This window comes from Eretmochelys imbricata, chromosome 3, assembly GCF_965152235.1.
Source record: "Eretmochelys imbricata isolate rEreImb1 chromosome 3, rEreImb1.hap1, whole genome shotgun sequence".
Classification (NCBI taxonomy): Eukaryota; Metazoa; Chordata; order Testudines; family Cheloniidae; genus Eretmochelys; species Eretmochelys imbricata.
The window spans coordinates 147,403,142-147,424,379 of NC_135574.1; the positions used below are offsets into that span (position 1 = coordinate 147,403,142).

The window sequence follows — 21,238 nt, forward strand, 5'->3', positions numbered from 1 at the left end:
AAAGCCATGCCTAGTTTAGCAGCATTTGGTAGCCTGAGCATTCTATTGGTGCCATCAGCAATATTTCCAAACATCAGGACAACAATTTTCTACTATAAACCTCAACTCCATTCTATTCTGGGCCACATGGTCAATAGGTTTTGTTGTTGTTGTTGTTGTTGTTACGACTTGGTTGAGATTAATCATTGGTTAAGATTAGCTCATATGATCCTATGATGTAAAACCACCGCAAGCCTGTGCTAATTGCGACTGCGGCACAGTTAGGACCTGCTCTTGCTCCCATTGAAGTCAATAGGAGTTTTGCCATTTATTTAAATGGGAACAGGAGCAGGGCCTTTGAGCGCAAAGATCTGGGCTGCATTAATCCTAGAGATGAGCTATAACTAGACCTTGGTGGTTCAGATAAAATGGGAGCTGGATCTGAACAGTCCTGGGGTTTTTGGTTTTTTGGGATTTGCAAAATAAAAACTACAAAGCAATCTGTGGCCCATCTCGGATTTAAATTTAGACTGGTGTTGAGTGTCTGGAGCATATTGTGCATGCTGAAGGTAGCATAGTCAGTCTCTGTCTCCCATTTTAGAGGCTGATGTCAGACATGTGGGCATAATTAGGTTGAGAATTGTGCTCTGGAGCTAACGGACCAAATTTGGAAGGGATATGTAAGGTGGAACAAATCTTTTTTTTTTGCTAATTTAGATTCCTTTAGAACAACTTACATTTGCTCCACTGAAGTGTAACGGACTCTTAATGGGCTAATTTGCATACCGAGGAGCCAGAAGACCTACATTAAAGTTAAAAAATCCCAAAACAAACTAGCACTCTATGGAAAGTAGGAGGTTTCTACTTTCCAGAGAGTGCTAGTTTGTTTTGGGATTTTTTAAAGCCAGAAGACACCATCAGATCAGCTGGTCTGTCCACCTGTACAACAGAAGCTATTGAATTTCAGTCAGTTTTTACCATTCTAATGAGCCCAATTACTTGCATTAGTGTCTGGATGGCTTTCTGGAAGATACGCTTTAGTCAGTCTTGATTTGAAGACGTCAAGAGATGGAGAATCGCCCACTTCCCTTCGTAGTTAGCTCCATGAGTATTCACCCTCATTGTTAAAAACATGTGCCTTATTTCTAATTTGAATTTGGCCTTAGCTTCCAGCCATTGGTTCTTGTCATGACCCTTTACACTAAATCAAAGAGCCCTTTATTACCTGGGATTTTCTCCCTGTAAAGGTATTTATACACTGTAATCAAATCACCTCTTTCCTTTTTTTGATAATCTACATATTGAGCTCTTAAAGTCTGTCACTCAAGTCATTTCTCCAACTGTCAAATCATTTTTGTGACTCCTTTCTGCACTCTCTCCACTTTTTCCACACCCTCTTTACAGTGTGAATATCAAAACCAAATGTGCAGTGTTCTAAGCCGTGGTCTCACCAAGGTAATATAGAGAGGGAAAAAATCCATTATTTCCTTGCTTATACCCCCTAAGGATTGCATTTGCCCTTTTTGCCAAATCATCACACTGGGAGTTCGTCTTGAGTTGCTTGTCCGCTATGATCTCTAAATCCTTTTCAGAGTCACTGCTTTCCAGCATACAGTTTCCCATTCCTTGTTCCTAGACATGTGACCTTGCATTTGACTGTATTAAAACACATTTTGTTGGAATGGGACCACCTTGCCAAGCAATCCAGATTGCTCTGTATGACTGTACTGCTCTCATCCCTATTTAACATTCCTCCAATTTTGTATCATCTGCAAATTTTATCAGTAGTGATCTTATATTTACTTCCAGATTATTGATTACAATGTTGAATAGCATCAGTCTGGTGGAAGCCCTCCTGAAAACACCCCATTTGAGCATTTCCCATTGACAGCTAATTTTTTTAATCTGTCAGTTATCTAGTTCCTAATCCATTTAGTGTGTGCTCTGTTGATACTGTATAGTGCTAACATTGTAATGAGAAAATCATGCGGTAGTAAATCAAATGCCTTTCAAAAATCTAAGTATACATAAATCTACATAGTTAGCGTTACCAACCACATCTGTAACTGCATCAAAAAATGAAATCAGGTGGTTTGACAAGATCTATTTTTCCAGAAAACTATTTTGACTTTGACATATACTTTTCTCCCAGTTTTATGGCATGTGACTTAGAGTTCCTTATGCAAATGCAAATAGCTACAAAGAAATTAAATTAGTGTGGTGCGGGAGGGCCTTGCTTACACTACCTTATGCAACCTTGTGAATATGGGACACTATCTGTGTTTCCATTAGGCGGTATGTCATAGATTGAGTGTGTGTGTTTGAGTGTAGGGGTTCTGGATGTCAGGGTATTTGTAAATAAAGTAGATTTATGAAGTATTATATTGGAGAGAAGAGGAACAGCTCTGGTCATAAACTTATAAAATGTAATCAAGAAAATTTGTAATACTGAAAAGAAAGTGTCTTATAGGTGTGTGGTGTTTTTACCAAGTACATCATGCAGGATGAAAAGGGTGGTGCAAGGGGGATGATTTGACAGCATGTGTGAATAAAAGTGAGTAGGATTATTGTATGTGTGGTGGGAACTCAGCAGTATGTACATTAGGTTACTATCGAGGGCAAGTTTTCTTTGAAGAACTGGCCTTTTCCCTACAGTCTAACGGATCTGAACATGAAAGTACCAGGTACTAATAGCGTGCATTGGATTAAATGAACCAGTTCAGCAGTGTCTGGTTAATAGGGATGGACATTTAACTCATGTAACTCCAAAACTGGTTTGGAGTCATAAATGTGCATTGATTGGATTTTATTTTGCCATTGTGTTGTCAATGAGACAGACAGTACTTCCTTCGTCTTTCAGTCTGTTTTTAGGAACTATGATCATGACCATGATGGTTATATCTCTCAAGAAGACTTTGAAAGTATAGCTGCCAACTTTCCTTTCCTGGACTCCTTTTGTGTATTGGACAAAGACCAGTAAGTTTATATTTTTCTTTAATTTCTTTCTTTGTTTCACTGGATTTTTAAGTTAAAGAACACAGAATGCCTCCCAGACCTCCAAACTTTTTATATATGTGGCTTTTCACTCAGAAACTGGAAGAGAAATGATGATTAATCTTTTACCTTTTGTTATTTTTTTATTATTTATTATTATTATTTATCATTTATATTGCAGAAGTTCCTAGGAGCCCTCCAGTTCAGGGTCCAATTGTGCTCACATTTAGACAATTCCTGCCCCAAGGAGCTTACAGTCAAAAAGATGTGATATGTCAGATGGATAAAACAAAGAAGCAGGCAGGTAGGGGCAGGAGAGATGGTAACAAATAGTACAGAATGTGCACAATTCTTAGCCAATTGGGAGTGGTTATCATAATTATTTAAATTTGATTTGGCAGATTACACAAGTAGGTGACTCTGATTAGCTAATTAAACCATTTAGAACGTGTAAAAGAAGAATAGAAAATGGTACTGAAAATACCAGAGTGATGTGGTGTAAGGCTTTCCTGTTTAATTAGGCCTCTGAAAATGTTAACATCTTGGTGAGGTGTGGATTTAACCCTCAATAGTATAAAGCACATCAGCATGTGAGATGTGCCATTGCTGGATCTGTACCTTGGTGTATGACTCTAAGGCCTCCATTTGAGTGATTAACATTTATTAGATGTGACTGGGGATTTTTTTAATGGAATGCAAGACACGCAGATCCTAGGCAATGAGCACCCTACAAACAAATATCTTATTATGATTTTCCTTCATGTGCAGTACCTTGTACACTTTTTCAGTTGCTTCCTCTTAAAGATGTAGCTAAGAGTGAAAAGATCCAGAATATGAACTGGAAGGGGTTTTTGATTATTTATTTGTCGTTTCCTCCGATGAAATTTGCTGGGGTTTTTGTTTTGTTTTGGGGGGAGGTTTGAGAATTTTCTGTAGCTCTGGAGCAAATTGTACAAAATTTCAAAACTTTTCAACACTTTTTATTACTATCATCTGTCAATTTTTCACAAATACAAAGGCCATTTTTATATTTTGGAAGGAAAGAGACACAACCTCCACGTAGTTAACGATGTCCAGCCAATCAGAACCAAATTCTAAAAGGCAGGTCCCATCCAGGTACACAGCTACATGCTTATTTGCCATCCTTATTACTTAGTAAGAGTAGTCTGGACCTGTTGACTGAAACCAAGATGTAGCCTTTTCTCCAGATCTTCTTGGGAGCAGATCAGGGCCAGGACATCAGAGTTGCTCTAACTTGCCCCAGTTGAGCACCTCATGAAACCCAGTGATTCTACAAGCTAAGAGCCCCGGGGGTGTTCTATGTTTGGGTTAGTTTAGGCCACTACAACTAAAGACCTGACTCTTTTCATATCAAAATTGTACAAGCCATCTGCTTTGTACAGCTCCTCTAAAATATTTTCAGTTGGTGAAATAGATGTCATATCTCTCAGTCTAAAGAATATACATGGTACACCGTGTGACTGCTGCATGAACAGTTACATCAGAACAATCACCTTGCCTGTCCTGAAGGTCTGATATCTGATCAACACACTTGTTACATAAGAGAACCTTCCTGAATCACTGTGCACTGGTGTGGTATTGTAGGGAAATGAGGACATGGAAGTTATCTTGCTGGGCTTTAGAGTGATACTTCAAGGAAATTAATGGGAGATGGCTTTTTTTTTTTTTTTTTTTTTTTTTTTACGTGGGGCACAGAGGAAGAGGGAAACATCGAGTATTTATTAAGGGGAAACAGCAATCATTGGAAGAAGGGTAGGAGGCTTTTTGGGCCTAAGAAGTTTTGACAGTATCCTTGTAAGTATAATAAGTATATTAATTTGGCTGATCACAAAAGCACTGCTAAATCGGTTTACATTCATATGATATGAATGCTTTAAAATCAGTATGAAAGATAGAGAATACAACATTATCACGAGGAGAGCTGTAGCATTGCCCTGGCACCTGAAATCTAGGATGAAGCAGCACTCTGGCACATCTCCTGGTGCATGGCGTTGCAACACCACTTAAATTTGGCACGGCTGCCCCTCCAGCATGGACAGAGGAGCAGCTGGGCCAAACCTAAGTGGCATTGCAGCAGGGCAGGTGGAGCCCAACGCTGCACAAATTTGGCCTAGCTGCCCCTGATAAAGACAGAGGCGCGACCTCCCAGGCTAACTTGAGTGCTGCCATGATCCCATGTGCTGGATCACATCACTCAAATTTGACCTGTGCCTTGGGAGAGAGTGGAGCCACGGGGTGGCTGGGATCTGGAGGAGCTGCCCTAGCCTGGGACAGGAGTGAAATGCTGTGCTTGGTGAGTACTGATGAGTGGCCGGAAGGGTTCCTTGAGGGGCTGTGGGCTAGTTGCTGGTGCGCTATGGAGTGAGTGGGGAGTGCTGAGGTGGTGAGGATACGGGGGTGTTGGGGGCTGTGGCTTGTGGGACTGAGGGGTTGGGAGGTTGCTGTGAATGGGATGTATGCCAGCCACGGGTTGGGGGCGGGCTGTCAGGATAAGTAGGGGCTGATGGAAAACTATTGCCAACCTCGTCTGGCCAGCCAGTTAAATTGGTTTATGGAGTGGCCCAAACATAAATGGAGCATACCAACGATTGTTGCCCTTATTTGAAGTTTGTACAAACTATTAATGTTGTAAAAACAGTATCTTACATATGTCATCAGTGGGCTTTTTGACAAACTACATGGGTGCTTTGGATGTGCCTTGCTACCTAGTTTACAGTTTGGCATATAAATACTGAGTTAAGCATGTCTTTTTTTGATACGTGTGTTTGTTACTAAGGTGTGAAGTCTCATAACTGCTGTTGCACAGTTTCAGTTAGATAAAATGAACGGGTAAAATGTTGGTTGATTGTTATGGTGATAACACAAGATAATCTCCCAAATCTATCTCATGGGTGAGAGAATTAGCAACTTGCAATCACTTCTGAAGGGCTCCTGCACCATAAAGTTTAGCACTACAACGCTGATCTATCATCAGGAGAGAAAGCCATGCCTGCTAGGCAATGAATTTAGTTTTAGCTCTTTAATAAGAGGCAACACTATCTCTTTAGAGCATCTGAGTAGAGACTTGGTTTCTCTGCCATCTCTGTTATATATTATGTTCTGTACATGTGTATTCTATATGTTTTTAAACAGTTGAATCCCAAAATGTCCAAAGTGGCGACATATTAATAGATTACCCTGAAATTCTTTGAACAGGGATGGTCTTATCAGCAAAGAAGAAATGATGGCCTACTTTCTGAGGGCTAAATCGCAGCTACAGTGTAAAATGGGACCAGGTTTTATTCATAACTTTCATGAGATGACCTATCTTAAACCAACTTTCTGTGAGCACTGTGCAGGATTTGTAAGTATGTTTTTAGCACTCTCATGCTTCACGTATAGACTTAGTCAGACTCAGGATATGATGAACTAACACCACAAAGAGGAAATGGGCCCCAAACACTAGAAGGAAGAATAGTGTCTTCATCCTGGCCTAATATCTCATTACAATGAGACATTGAAAATGTTTACTCTGTGCTGTCGATATTTTCTTCCTTTGGCTTTTGGATATTTTGAATTTTAAGACTTTCTCTTTGGGAAAGAGAGGTGATGGCCAAGGAAATAAGGGTCCTAGAGGATGGAGGGAGAGAATCCTCACGGAGAGCTTATCTACATAGGGAGCTAAACCAAATTAACTAGAGAAAGTGGGTGTGTGGAGTAGATGATGTGGATGAAGAAGAGGCAGAACTTTTTCATTAAATTGCTCTTGGCACCATAACTCTGCTCAGATTGAGAAGAATGTTAAAAAAATGTCCAATAAATCAATGGCACTTTTAGCAACATGTATAAAATATGAAAAATGATTTGATTTCTCCAACATAACATACAGAATGCCATCAATTAATGATAGAGTACCATCTTTTAAACAAATTAACTCTTTACTGAAGCATTTCCTGAATAGTCAAGCAAACCAAATATTTTTTTAAAACCAATAATAAACCTTTCACCAGTTCTGCTTCAAACAAGTCATAATAAAAGAATGAATCAGTAGGCTTTAAATAAAAGGAATACTTGTGGCACCTTAGAGACTAACAAATTTATTTGAGCATAAGCTTTCGTGAGCTACAGCTCACTTCACTGGATGCATGCAGTGGATTTTCCACTGCATCTGATGAAGTGAGCTGTAGCTCACAAAAGCTTATGCTCAAATAAATTTGTTAGTCTCTAAGGTGCCCCAAGTACTCTTTTTCTTTTTGCGGATACAGACTAACACGGCTGCTACTCTGAAACCTAGGATTTAAATGTTACTTTTAAATGAATGTAAAGTACAATCTGAAATATTATGCTGGATTACCATTTTCCCATTTGAACTTCCATTGAGGAGGTATTGTTTTTTCAACACATAATTGGTTTCCATATCACTCGGTGGCAAAAATCCACTCTCCTTTAGGACCAACATAATATCTGCTCGTTGTTTCCCTTCTTTTTGCCTCTTCCTTTCTTTCTCTATCTTTGTGAGTCTTCTCTGTTCTTCCCTCTGTATTTCCTTCCCTGCAGCAATTCCCACCTCCCCATGGTCTTCACTCGCACCTTTTCCCATTCTAACTGCTAAAATGATCAGCAGTGGAATACTTAATGTTGAAGTGGCCTCATGAGAGTAGAGGAGGTCACACTTATTAGATCTGTCCTTTTCAGGCTATCTGCAGTTGCAGGAAGACATCACTGCATTGGTTACATTTGATTCACATTTGGAAGATTTTCTTCACAAACATGAGGGCTAAAAACTTGGTACTTTTTTAAATGGAAATGTGATGCTGCAAAATCTGTGGGTCACATAAATACACCAATCAAGATGGATCTGGCCCAGGGGCCATATGTTAGACATCTATGAATGAGAGCATTTCATGTTAAGAGATCTATTGCCTGTTCAAAAACTTTTTGTTTTATTTCGTTGTGGAGAAAGCAGATGATTTGTTAATGGATCTCGGTATATTGACAAGTAAACTATGGAGGGCTTACAGCTTTGTTTTAATTTAAAAACCTCATGGTTAGAAAGAGGCAATACATTTATCTTAAAGGCTATTAAAGATCTGAAAACCACTGAAAGTTGTTTTGCATATAATGCACCCTTCTAATATGGAAGATATGCTTTAGTCAAAAGTTATTGGGTTCAGTGGAGGAGTAACTGGATGAAATTCCATGGCCTACGATATACCGGCGGTCTGACTAGATGAACTAATGGTCCCTCCTGGGCTTAAACTCTATGAATGTTAAGATCTATTAATTAATCTCCTACAATGAGACAATAAGCTATTCCACAAAGCAAACCAGAAGAAAACTTTATCACCTTGAGATGGTCCCCAAGTTCTCTGATCTGCTTTCTTGCCTTTTCCATTGATGTCATTTTAGGAGTAGTTTTTTGGGGCCTGCTCCTGAGATGAGCTGAGATTTCAATTGCAGTCAAACAGTGTGTCTGTGGCAGAGCGGAAATTAAACCCAGATCTCCAGTGTCCTATCCACAAGCCCATCCTTGTTCTCCAGAGAACTAAGCTTTTTACTATTTGTCCTGTTCTGGAATAATTCAGTACAGCTGTATTTTTCTGATTTCTGTTAAATCCAACTGAAGAGAAAAGGTGGTATTTTGAGTAAAGAGAGAGGGTCAAAGATATCCCTGATGCAAATTCACTGAATCCAATGACATTGTGTCAGAGGTGAAGTTGTCCCAGAGTATGTAATGAGAGCAAAAGAAATTGAACTTAAAAGCTCTTCATGCATTACTCCTGCATTTCAGTTCTGTTCATTCAGGGATAGTGCATTGTTTTGAACTGATGTGGTGATTCAAAGTCAAAATAATGTGCACAGAGAGTGTACAAGGCTGAATTGAAATGACAATTAAAGGTCAATGCTAGCCAATAAAATATCTATTATTAAACACATGTGAACATTAAATGTCAAGCTAAAATCTCTTGGCATTTGACAAGGCTGAACTGATGTGGCTATTACAGGTCAAAGTTGTATCCAGTGTTGTATTAATGCAATGGGGACTGTTCAGACATTTCCGCTTAGCTTAGAGCTACCTCAAGTTAGCTCCTAGAAAATCTGTGTCCAACATGTTCAAACTTGCTGGAGTAGAATCTATAATTTAATCTCCATTGTGTAACCATCATAGTGATGTCAAATTAGAGGCTAAAGAAGGTACTATGTTGGATGGGTGGGATAATTTAAAGCAAAATGATATTCAGTGTTACTGGTCCAAAGATTAATGGAAGCAAATAATTATCAAAAACTATTTCCTGGTATGAAGAATCATAAATAGCTATCAGCAAAAAGGGCTGGCAAAGCCATGTAAAATAGCTAATAGTGTCAGTTCTGGTGTCACTTTCCAAACTAATACAAATGCGTACCATTCTCATTATCTGGCCACGTAAACCAAGTTTAATTTTAGTGTGTAAGTATTAAGAGAAAACAAAGGGAAAGGAGAACTTTAGCAATATAGCAGTGGGTATAAATTATAGACTAAATTCACCACCCATCCTTATTTCTGCTGCTGTCCCCTCTAGTGATCCATTCTCTGTCTTTCTGGCAAACAGAGGCTTGGGACATTTCAGAGCGTGTTTCTGCATCGCTGCCCATCCTGGCTAATAGCCATTGATGGACCTATCCTCCATGAATTTATCTAGATTTTTACATCTTACATTCAAGCTAACTTTGTTCAAATTTAGCAATGCACATGTTGCTTTTTAAGAGCCTAATACTACACCTGCTGCTTGTGCAAGCCGTCTCATGTACTTCTGGGGGACTTCTGGGGTGAGCAAGGACTAATCATGGGAGGGAGGGTTGCAGGGCTGACCCCCAGAGCCTATTTTCAAGCCAGTTTTGACATTTGGCATTTGACTTCAGCCATTTTTGGGAAAAAATAAGATGGCCAGAACTGTCTTTTACATTGGATGCGTTGGTGACTGCTATAGTAAATGAGAGCTGAATTTTTAATCTGTGTTATTTTGTCCTGACATACCTGCATGCCACATGCCATCCAAGTAGCCAGAGAATGGCTATATTAGCATTGCATAGCTAGATTACATTAAGCACTCCAAGCAGTGTTATACTTTACGCTGATTCATTTACGTAAACTGACAAGATGGCAATTTTTCACCCATTTCTGGAAGCAGGCATGTTCTGTGTCTCCTCTCCTATGCTAGCTCCATAGTAGGTAAAAGAAGTGAGGGTGGAAGCCAGTCTAAGTTTATCACAACTGGAGGGGGAGTTCTATCTAACAGGAAGGGTGTTGAGAGCAGTTATATCCTGTTTGTGCTTTTGTAGCTATGGGTACTTCCTTCATTTATGACCTTGTTTTCCTTCCAGCTTTCTTTTCTGATTCCTTAATGTTCTTTTGTCTTTCATTACAGCTCTGGGGTATAATCAAACAAGGATACAAATGTAAAGGTAAATACATAATGCATGGATGTTGTTTTCAAGACATAGGTATTATGATGTTTAGCACAAATAAGTCAGACTCCTATTTTTGGCAAAAACATTCTGTTCATCCAAATTTTGATGTGTCATTTGCAACAAAATTCTCAGTAAACTGTGAAGTTTTACTGTTATAAAACACTAGCTGCATGCTCATACGCTACAAGCCAGAAATCCAGTGTGATCTCTGGTTTCACAAGGATGTAGCTTAGTGCTAGTGATTAGAATTTATATTGGTAAAACTAACTCACTCCATGTGAAGTAGAGAGAAATCCTGAAGTGTTTTAGCATTTTGATTTGGCCCTGAAGCTCCGGAGATCCATGTGGGCTGGCAATGCTCCTGTCTTCCTCCTATCTGTCTGTCAGATAAGTCTACTAGCCTCAAAATGCAATAGCAAGAATGAGCTACTTGCAATACAGATATTCAACTTTTTAATTCCTAGAATACCTGATAGATTGAGATCTCATTTCCAGGTTTCTTCTCCCTCCAATAAAAATTTCATTTAAAAAAACCACACAACCTGCAACTCTTGTAGTCCTGCCATTTGAATACTTTCTGGAAACTTTGTTGCTAATTGTTGAATCAGCATGTATTTTTCATAAAGTACAGGTCTACTCCAGTAAAAGACATGGAAAACAGCACTGTGGATTCCATGATTCTTGCACTTTGGTGATTTCCAGGGCTCACTTTGGTGCTGAGTGGTCCTAGATGCATGCAGGCTCCTTCTCTTTGCCTCCCCAGACTTCCCAGGGACAAGTAACTTAGGACTTTTGTTTTCAAGGTGAAGCATACTCCCATTCCTGTTGGCCTGTATTTGAGGGGGCCATGGCTCTGTCCATTCGCCATCTCTCCCTGCCCATTATTGCTCAGTTGCGCCTGGGGGAGGCATCCATGGCACAGTCCATTTGTTCCCAGGAGCCCCATGGCAGCAACTGTGGCTAGCCACTGTTTGGTCATGCCAGGGACTGGATCTTTACTGCCTTCTGTTCCCATGTGCCACAGCACAAGGGCAAGCAGCAATACAAATCTTTATTAATAAAAAGATGGGTAGGCAGGGCTTATAATTCCTGCCCTGAAAACTCAATTTGGGATCTGAAAGTCAAGCTGAACTCTCTCCTGTTCACACGTCATCACCTATACAGTGGCTCAACTGAGATGTAGTTAAGGCGGTATGGTCTGGTGATTAGAGCACTGGAGTGGGACTCCGGACATCTGGGTGACCATGGGCTAGACATTTCACATCTTTGTGACTCATTGCCCCAACTGTAAAATGGGGATAATGATTCTGACCTCCTTTGTAAAGTGCTTTGAGACCCACTGATAAGTGCTGCATAAGAGCCAGGTGGTGTTTATTGTTGTTTTTTTTTATTAACATGAAATTGAAATGTGCTTCTCTGCAGAGCCCAGGTAACAGGTAATGATGAATGACCGGGAGAGAGTTCAGCTTGACTTTCAGGTCCCAGCTGAGTTTGCAGGGCAGCAATTTCAAGAACCACCTGTCCTTGTGAGCACCTGCTGCTCCATGAACCATTACAAATGGGTTCTTCCTCCTCATCTTCCAAGCCACAGTCTTCTTTTTCGATTTTTAAGCTTACTGACCTTGTGCCATCAAGGGGAATTGCCTATTCAGATGACAACTTACATCCCTCCCCCAGTTCCCCAACCAAGTGCCACAGCCAAGAAGATAACTCTATGTTCTGATTAATAGACATTGGGAGAGATTAACCATCTCCAAGCAGGATCCTATATTCAGTTTTATTTGTTTTTACCTTCAGAGAAGATAAAACTCCAAGTAAGGAAGGTAACTTTACTTCTGTACAAGTAAAGTGAGCATATTAGATTTGGAAGCTGCAGCAAAGGAATAAGCATGGATCCAGTCAATGTCCTTTTTAGAGTCACTTATCGGAGCGGAACTGTACTTTAACAGCGATGCATAAAGAGTTAGTTATAAGAGAGACATAAATAAGATGTATTTTCAAAGAAGCCTAAGAGAGTGAGGGAAAGTCAATGGGATTTGGGCATTGATTTTCTATAGGCTCCTTTAAAAATGCCAGTCCTTTAACTGGCTTCTTTCTCAGCTGCGCTGCCAAAGGCTCAGAGTATGAAAGTAACAATGTGTCCAAAACGTGCAGATTTAGAATATAAACAGGTCTTCTGTTTTTCGGGGTTTGTTTAATTTTGGGGGAGTTTATTTGTAGCAATATTTGAGTTTTATGTAGCTGTCCAAAAATCAGGGATTTTCAGGGCCTTCTCTTTGTATATATTGCAATGAGTAATGTATATTATGTACGTTACTCATTACAGTAATATATATTGTAATGAATAATCTCTTTGTAATGTTTCCTAGCAAACGTGAACATGGTGATGTTTGAAACAGGACTAAGCTAAAATCTATTAGGGAACTTATTGCACACAAGCAGGGTCTGCGCAGAACAATGAATACACAACATGTTAGTGCGCTTTAGAAATCACACTACCATAGTCCACATTACTGATACATGGAGACAAATCCTTACATACAAGTAACCATATCTGATGGTTTTTCAAGTGTTCATTGGATAAATGCTGATTTTTTTAATTGGGGGGTATTTTATCAGTGCATATCATTTAAACCCAATATTCAGAAGCCCTAAACATAAAAAGAAGCTCCTTGAAACACCCAGTGTTTGCCACACCAAACAAAAGACCCAACTTATCCACCATTTTTGAGGTTGGTTCAGTGGAACAGATTCTTTGAAGATGGTGCTCAGATCTGCCTTTAGCCTCAGTGCACTGTCTGGTGCCGTTTAAAAACAAAAAACAAAAAACCCCACCTTGACTGACTTATTCGTGCTAATGGCTAATTGTCCTGGAAACTAACCATTTGGTAACCCACACATTTCCCTTGCTTTTTGTTTTCTCCAAATCTTTTTGATCAGAACTTTTGCATGTGTATGTTTGTTCATGGCCTTTAGTTGTAGTGTCTGGTAATCCCTAACTCTCAATGGTTTGGCAATATTTTTTTTAACAGATTGTGGTGCCAACTGCCATAAGCAGTGTAGAGACCTGCTTGTGCTGGCATGCAGGAAGTTTACCAGAGGTACCTCCGTGGGCAGTAATCATGGTTCTCTGCCTAACAGTCCATCTCTGCCACCAGGTAAAAGCAGCCTTTATTACTAATTTACACTCATTTTGAATGCTTTTTGACAGCACCCAACATCCAAACTGCGTTAGCTCTAATTTAATCTATCTGTACATAGAGCAGACTTTTGGGTGCCTAAAAGTATTCCCATAATTCATCAGCACATCCTACTGTAGTTCCCAGCTACATTAAGACCTGTTGTATCCTTCAAGGACATAATTACAGTCCTCACAGACAGGACTCCTAACAGCAGTGCTTCTGGGGCCTTTGAAGGAGCGAATGCTGGAGCAACAGCTCTGTTGCCATTTGAAAGGTTGCAGCTTGTATTATACTTTTTAAAAATTTAAATAATAAAAATATACCTATTGCAAGCTCTAGACACCCTAACATGTAAGTAATAATTCAGTAAAATTCACTCCACCTGGTAGCAGGCCGGCTCTGCTGTCAGTAGTTGGGGAAGGTAGTGACACTACTCCAGCCTTACCCAATCCTTTACTTCCCCTTGCACCCTCTTTCCCCATTTGCATGTTGCAAAGCCAGTGGCAATCCCAAAATGGAGTATGGACATTGCAAATAGGGTCTGGGAGCCCTATCCGTACCACCTCCTTATTGGAGCTGCTCTGGGGCCCAGAGGTGTGTTTCCAAATCACGGTAGAGCTGCCATTCCACCCCAAGAAGAATTTTGGCTGAGTCTGATAGAACTCCTTCGTGGCTTACTGCTGCAAAGTGACCCCTTCTCCTCCCCTCTCCCCAACCCTAATTTTCCCTTCTTTAAAAAAACCCACCATTTTATAAAGCCCCATGCAAACCCATTGCGCTATATAATGCCTTGATCATGCCACCCTTACTCACATTGAGTAGCAACTTACGCCAAGAAGAGTCCTGCTAAAAAATCAGTGGGGCTACCCAAGGGAGTAAGGTGCTACTCTGTCTAAGTAAATGTGGAAGAATCAAATCCTAAATGTTAAATGAATTAGTAAGAGTTGGAACTTGGCTTAGGAGATCCCTGCTAAAAGATCTTGGAAGCGTTTAGTGATCTTGAAGTTGTATATTGAAAATAAATTATTGCAATCTCTCTCCTGTAGTACAAGATGAAGTATTTGAATTCCCCAGTGTTGCTACAGGGCATCAGGACCTAGATGGCAGAGCAATCACCCTAGTGACTGGCTCTTCTCGAAAGATTTCAGTCCGTCTCCAGCGGGCTACCACCAGCCAAGCAACACAGACGGAACCGTTGTGGCATGAACCTGGCTGGAGTGAGTCAGGTTCCCATACCTTCCCCAAAATGAAGTCCAAGTTCCATAGCAAAGCTGGAAAGAACAAAGGCTTTGCAAAATGGGAGAATGAAAAACCCAACCTACAGGTCCATTTGGATATTGAGGTAGAGACCACAGAACATATGCTGGATGAGAATGGAATAGAAACACTCCAAGAAAGACAAGAACCTGAGGTGGGTAATAAAGCATGAGCATGTCTGTTTAAAATCTGCTACTACTCAAGGAGTGTATAAAACTGTTTTATGTTCATTTTTAAATGCTGGTTTTTTGCTTACTTTTTTGCTATCACTTAATAAGATTTCACTCGTTAAACACTAAACTATCAAAATATATAAGCATCTATTTTCTATAAACCCAAACTTTGTTGTGTGTATTATTTTTTACTCTAACACTGGGGATGATTTTTTTGTGCTTTGGCCAAGTGCGCTCTTAGAAGTCAGATGTTCTACTTTTGTGGATTATTTTCCTTCTTAGATATTAAATAAGTAGAATAATCTGAGAATAATCAGATCATATTCTGTCCTGTTGTGCCAGTGTAAAACAGAGTATATCATTGGGTTCAATAGAATTTGGACCTGATGGACACTAGTGTATGTGAAAGCAGAACATGGCCAGTTACTGCAAGGAGCAGTAAAAAAAGATTATATCCTAGCACAGTTGGTCAGTAAACTCTGAGTGGAACTCTGAGGTGTAAAGAGTGCTTGTTTTTTGGTTACAGGATAGCTGATCGCTTGCCCTGAAAGATGGAGGACAATTAAGATGGCCATTAGAACACAGCAAGATGTGGAATTCGGTAGACCACCCTTTGGCCATGGGAATGAATATTCCTGTACCTCATGTTTAAACCTTATGAATCCAGCAGACCTTCCTGTTGTCTTATTTAATAGGATGTTAGAGTCAAAATGCACTATTTATTTTCTCACGAGTAAGTCACCTGGTGAACATTGCTTAGACAGAGCACAATAGTGTGTTATGTGACTCAGTCTTCTGGTCTATGATTTTTTTTGTAGCTATATGCCCTAAGGTGGAAACTGTCTCTACACCCAGTCCTACAGTTCTACAAACCAATGAGGATGGATTTTCTCTTCTTTGAAAGCATCACATCAGCTCATTGTGTCTATACATGGCAAAGGTGATGAGGATGGCATCTGAGTACCCAAGTTTATTTGATAAAGCTCCTTATTCAGGTGCTCATAATGTTCTTTTATCTGGAAAGAACTGAGTTTATGTTCATTGCTAAATCTCAAACAGGAGATTTTGAAAATGTCAGAATTAAAAATCCTTCTCTAGGATGCATTCCTTTGCACACCATTTTTCAAACTTTTAAGATGTTTACATTGTTCTCATTAAACCTAAGTGTATTGATGTGCAGCACATGTTTATAATACAGGGCCATATGAGAAGGGTCTTTCAAACATACAGCATGTGTCAAAGAACGGTAGGAATTTCAGGACAAATATCATTATTCATATGTCTGGTTAGACAATAAATGGACAGATGCCTTTTCCCCCAGCACTGATTATGGTAAAATTAACATGTAATAAACATTTTAGTTTCACTTTTTTTTAATGTCCTTCTTTTAATCAAACTGAAAATACCTAAATAAAATTTAACACTAGATTTAATTAACAGCAACCTTGAATTTAGGAATTTCACTGTCTCTGTGTCAACTTGATCATAATCAATGTCCCTCACGAGCTGGTATTTGGACCTGTACCATGAACCCCACGTGTATTGAATTACTAGTTTGGGCCCAAGTAACTTGGGAGCACAAGTCCTATTAAAATAAAAACCCCAAGGGGCTTATGTTTTTAAATCACTTGGGCACTTTGGAAAATCCACCCTTAAATGTTCACAACTCAAATTGACAGTCTGGTTTGGATTAACTCACGTTTACACATGATAGTAGAAGAGGAAAAAACAGCCAGAAAGAAGCTATTTTCTAAGATATCCTGAGGACCTGAGCTAGCTAAGGGTTTTGGCTTGAGAGGTGGGATCTCTTCATTAGAATCTCATCTCTCAAGATCAGGCAACTACTTTGTAAACTAACTGACCCATAAATCAGCCTCCAAAGGACTCCTCTGTGATTGCATGTCTCTAAATGAAGTTTGTGGTTACAGGCTGCCTTGTCTGGTTCACAACCTGTATCCTGCATGTTTCTCCTGCTTGGAAATCAGTAACTGAAGCTTGTAATAAAGCTGTGACCCATAATTAAAATAGGAGCAGGAGGAGCTCTTGCTGCACCACTTTGGGAGGAGGAAGAGCTGTGGGACAATATGGAGTTCCCAAGCCAGGTTGAGGGAGGGGACCTATGTCCTTCTTGTGTTAACCTCAGTGTGTGACACACACAAGTGCCAGTAAGCACTGGTCTAGATTTCCTGACCTGTGTCACATGACCCACATGATGGGATCAGTACACACAGCTTCCACATGCACAAAATCTATCTGGTAAAGGATTTTAATGTACTGTAGTACATTGGATATGATGTGAAATATGGAATTAACCTGAATTGCTCCTATTAATGCTTCTTAAATGAAATGTAGATAACTGACTACATTCATTTGGGAATGAAAAGTAAATACCCTAATTCACAAATTAGAAAACATGGATTATTTTCATATTTGGAAATATGTTGGCAGCCTGGTTTGGTTTACTATAAATTGGGCAGAAATGGATACAGTTAAGATTTAAATGAATAACCACACCGGTTAGAATGCACACTTGTCCTTTTGTGTAACTTCTAGAGCACACGCTGAGCCCCAGTGCAGTTGTGTAAACGTTTACTGACTACTAGCTGCAGCCTCTTGCTCAAATTCACAGTCTCTCACCTTACCTGTTTTTCTTCCTCATCACAAATCCAGGAATGTGTGCTTGGAGACACTTACAGGTCCTGAAAGCATTTCTCTGATCTGTCAACTAAGCAACTGCAACAATCTTTCCTCCAGACTTTTAGCAGTTGAAAAATCCCAAGTGAAAAAACAAACCCTGGCACATTAAATCTTCCCACTGGCAAAAACTGGCCAGGCTGATTAAAAAACAGCCATGTGGAAACCCTATTCTGAGCAAAAGCTGTGTCTTCCCAGGTGCCAGCCCTGAAACCTCAGCCTGGGGTTGGAGAGTGAAGTTGGGCTCACTCCCATTTCACACATCAATAAATGAAGGTCCTACAACCTTTCAGTGTCAACTGTGCACAAGGGTAACTGACTGGCATTTAGTGACTAATGCAACTGATGATGGACAAGCAGGAACAGAATCCAGTGCGCTCTGTCTCTCATCTTTCTTGGCTCTTCAGGGCCAAGAGGGGTGTAAAACAATGAAAACTTATTTTGGCCACTCAAGCAGGCAGATGCGTCTTTGAATACACCCAGGAAAGAGATCTGTTGAGTAAGAAGGTACCATTTTTACAGTCACTTTTCAGAGTAGAACAGCCCATTACTCATGCTGTGAGCTAGCCCTTCCTCTAACAAAATATTGCTGGCTACTGCTTAGTCTAACCTACCTTTTCTGGAGATGCTGACAAAAAATCTGATCCTACAGTTCCTTTGATTAAACAGGCCTCAATCTTGCAAATACGTCGTCCATATGCTTAACTTGACTCATTGGAGTAGGCCCATTGAGTTCAATGGGAGCTACTTCCATGTGTAAAGTTACTTATGAGCAAAAGTCTTCACAGGAGAGGGGCCTAAGGTGATGACAGTGAGAGATGATTATAGAGCAGCTAACTGGAGAATAGTTCTCTTGTAACAAATTGTTCCTTGAGTGTCCCAGGGGTATTACCACTCAAGGGATTTGCTGGTGGGTGCAACTCAGATGGTGGAACCTTCTCAGAGCAGTGCCTGTGGGAGTACTCACATGCCCCTTCGACCCAACCCCACACCGTTCCTGAGTGTACTGAGAGCAAGGCTATAAAAGGGGGTGTGGCACCCTCAGTTCCTGCCAACTGCAGATGGAGGTGAGCCTCTCCAGATCCATCAGACCCAGATCCTTCTCATTAAAAGAAGTCACTTAGTGAATCTTTAGTGTGCATTAATATAATGTTAGGCTTGCTTAGTTGTTCTTGTGATTAAACTAGGGAAGACTGGTTCTGACTGGCTTTACAAGGTGTACACCTCTTGTCCAGCGGTCTCCACAGAATCCAATGCCTGTACCAGATGCTTGGTCTGCCTTGGAGAGAATCACTCTAATTCCAGGTGTTCTATCTGCAGCATGTTTATCCGAAAGGTGCATAAGGAGCACCCAGAACAGGCTGCAAGCCTTATTACTGCAAGAAGTTCTGTCTGCAACAGCTCCCAGATCTGACTCCATTTAAGGGGTCTTTGTCTAATCAATCACCTTGGAGGCCTCCAACCAGGGGTGGGGACTCAGAGAGCATATTTCAACAAATGAGAGTAATGAAAATAAGACAAGCTGGAGCTGGGATAAAGGTGGTTGCCCCAGCATGGCCAGGGCAGCCAGAGTTCTTGAACCTTCCTCACCTCTCCTAGGGAGTCTGCAGACCTCCCCTGGTTTCCCCAGACTATGTCTACACTAGAGACCTTACGGCAGCCCAGCTGTACCACTGCTGCACCACTTAAGGTCTCAAGTGTAGCCACTCTATGCCAGCGGGAAAGAGCTCTCCCGCCAGCATAATTAAACCAACCCTAATGAGCAGCAGTATGCATGTCAGCAGGAGAGCAGGAAGAGCAGCAGGTGCTCCTGGATCCTGGAGGAGCTCTGGTGAGAGAGGTACTGGCAGCTCCCCCATCCTGCCCCGAGTGCAGCTCCCCCTTCCCTTCCCCAATCACCCCCCACCCCAGAATGCAGCTCCCCCTCCCCTGTCCTGCCCCACTCACCCCTTCCCCACCCCAGCTCCCAGGGGGGTTCAGGCCAGATTTGGGGGGGGCACAATTGAAAAAGTTTGGGGACCACTAGTTTAGTGGATCAGCTGAAATGGATACGGGGTAGGTGGCAGTTGATCAGGATTGTTGTGGATGGCAGTAGTGCCTAAATGTTGGCCTTAAGCACCTAAAGAAGCAAGCAGGTGTCTATGTCCCTTTGTAAATCTAGTGCAAAAACCACCAGTGAAAGGCTGCTGTTGTTATAGGCGGAGATCTTACTAGTGAGTAAGAACAGGAGAACAGCCATACTGGGTCAGACCAATGGTCCAGCTAGCCCATCTTCTGACAGTGGCCAAAGTCAGAAGGAATGAACAAAACAAGGCAATTATCAGGTTATGGTTGGCCGTGCGTTGTGTGGAATAGTATTTCCTTTTGTTTGTTTTAAACCTTCTGTCTATTAATTTCATTGGGTGACGCTTCTTGTGTTATATGAAGAGGTAAATAACACTTCCTTATTCACTTTCTCCACACCAGTCATGTTTTTAAAGACCTCTATCATATCCCCCTTTAGTCGTCTCTTTTCCAAGCTGAACAGTCTCAGGATTTTTAATCTCTCCTCATACAGAATTTGTTCCATACCCCTAATAATTTTTCAGAGGGGTAGCCGTGTTAGTCTGGATCTGTAAAAGTGGCAAAGAGTCCTGTGGCACCTTATAGACTAACAGACATATTAGAGCATAAGCTTTCATGGGTGAACACCCACTTTGTTGGATGCATGTAGTGGAAATTTCCAGAGGCAGGTATGCATATGCAAGTAAGAATCAGGCTAGGGATAACGAGTTAGCCCTTTGCCCAGTGAGGAGAGCACCAGGGAGGGAGACAGACGCAGGCTGCTCCGTCGCGATCCTGCTGCTGACCCAGGTGAGGCCCTGGGCAAGGAGGAACCTGACCGGGAGGAAGGCCTGTGGCAACCAGGACTGCCAGCTGCTGAATACCCGGAGGACCTCGAGGGGCTCGGCTGCAGCCCGGGCCGGCGTGAGTCCGACACAGAGGGGGAGCTGGAGCTGCCATCAGCGGAATACCCAGACAAGCCGGAGGGACCGGAGAGAGCCGCCGGAGAGACCAGGTAGGAAGTAGCCCAGGGGCAGAACTGCACCGTGGGATGGGTGCGTTTGGTCAGCGGGCGCGGATGGCCCCGCTGACCCAGCGGCAGGACCTTTGCCTCTCGCCACTGACCGGGCCCAGGGGCGGGCCGCAGACTCGTGCCGGCGCTCCCCCGGCCTGAGGGGCGGGCCGCAGACTCGTGCCGGCGCTCCCCCGGCCTGAGGGGCGGGCCGCAGACTCGTGCCGGCGCTCCCCCGGCCTGAGGGGCGGGCCGCAGACTCGTGCCGGCGCTCCCCCGGCCTGAGGGGCGGGCCGCAGACTCGTGCCGGCGCTCCCCCGGCCTGAGGGGCGGGCCGCAGACTCGTGCCGGCGCTCCCCCGGCCTGAGGGGCGGGCCGCAGACTCGTGCCGGCACACCTTCCCCGCTAATTTCCCAGGGCCTGAAAGGTGTGACTGAGGTCTCCCAGTGGGATCA

The 21,238-nt window shown here is 41.8% G+C and overlaps 1 protein-coding gene across 2 annotated transcripts in view; it reads left to right on the plus strand.

Moving 5' to 3' along the window:
- Positions 1-16,441, plus strand: part of RASGRP3 (RAS guanyl releasing protein 3) — a 70,609-nt gene extending 54,168 nt beyond the window's left edge. For both annotated transcript variants that reach the window (XM_077813552.1, XM_077813553.1), the window contains 6 exons: positions 2,840-2,955; positions 6,190-6,337; positions 10,380-10,416; positions 13,455-13,580; positions 14,651-15,015; positions 15,561-16,441. In XM_077813552.1, coding sequence (XP_077669678.1) covers positions 2,840-2,955; positions 6,190-6,337; positions 10,380-10,416; positions 13,455-13,580; positions 14,651-15,015; positions 15,561-15,569 — 801 coding nt within the window. In that variant the 3' untranslated portion in view covers positions 15,570-16,441. The remainder of the gene's footprint in view (positions 1-2,839; positions 2,956-6,189; positions 6,338-10,379; positions 10,417-13,454; positions 13,581-14,650; positions 15,016-15,560) is intronic.
- Positions 16,442-21,238: the final 4,797 nt, after the last annotated feature.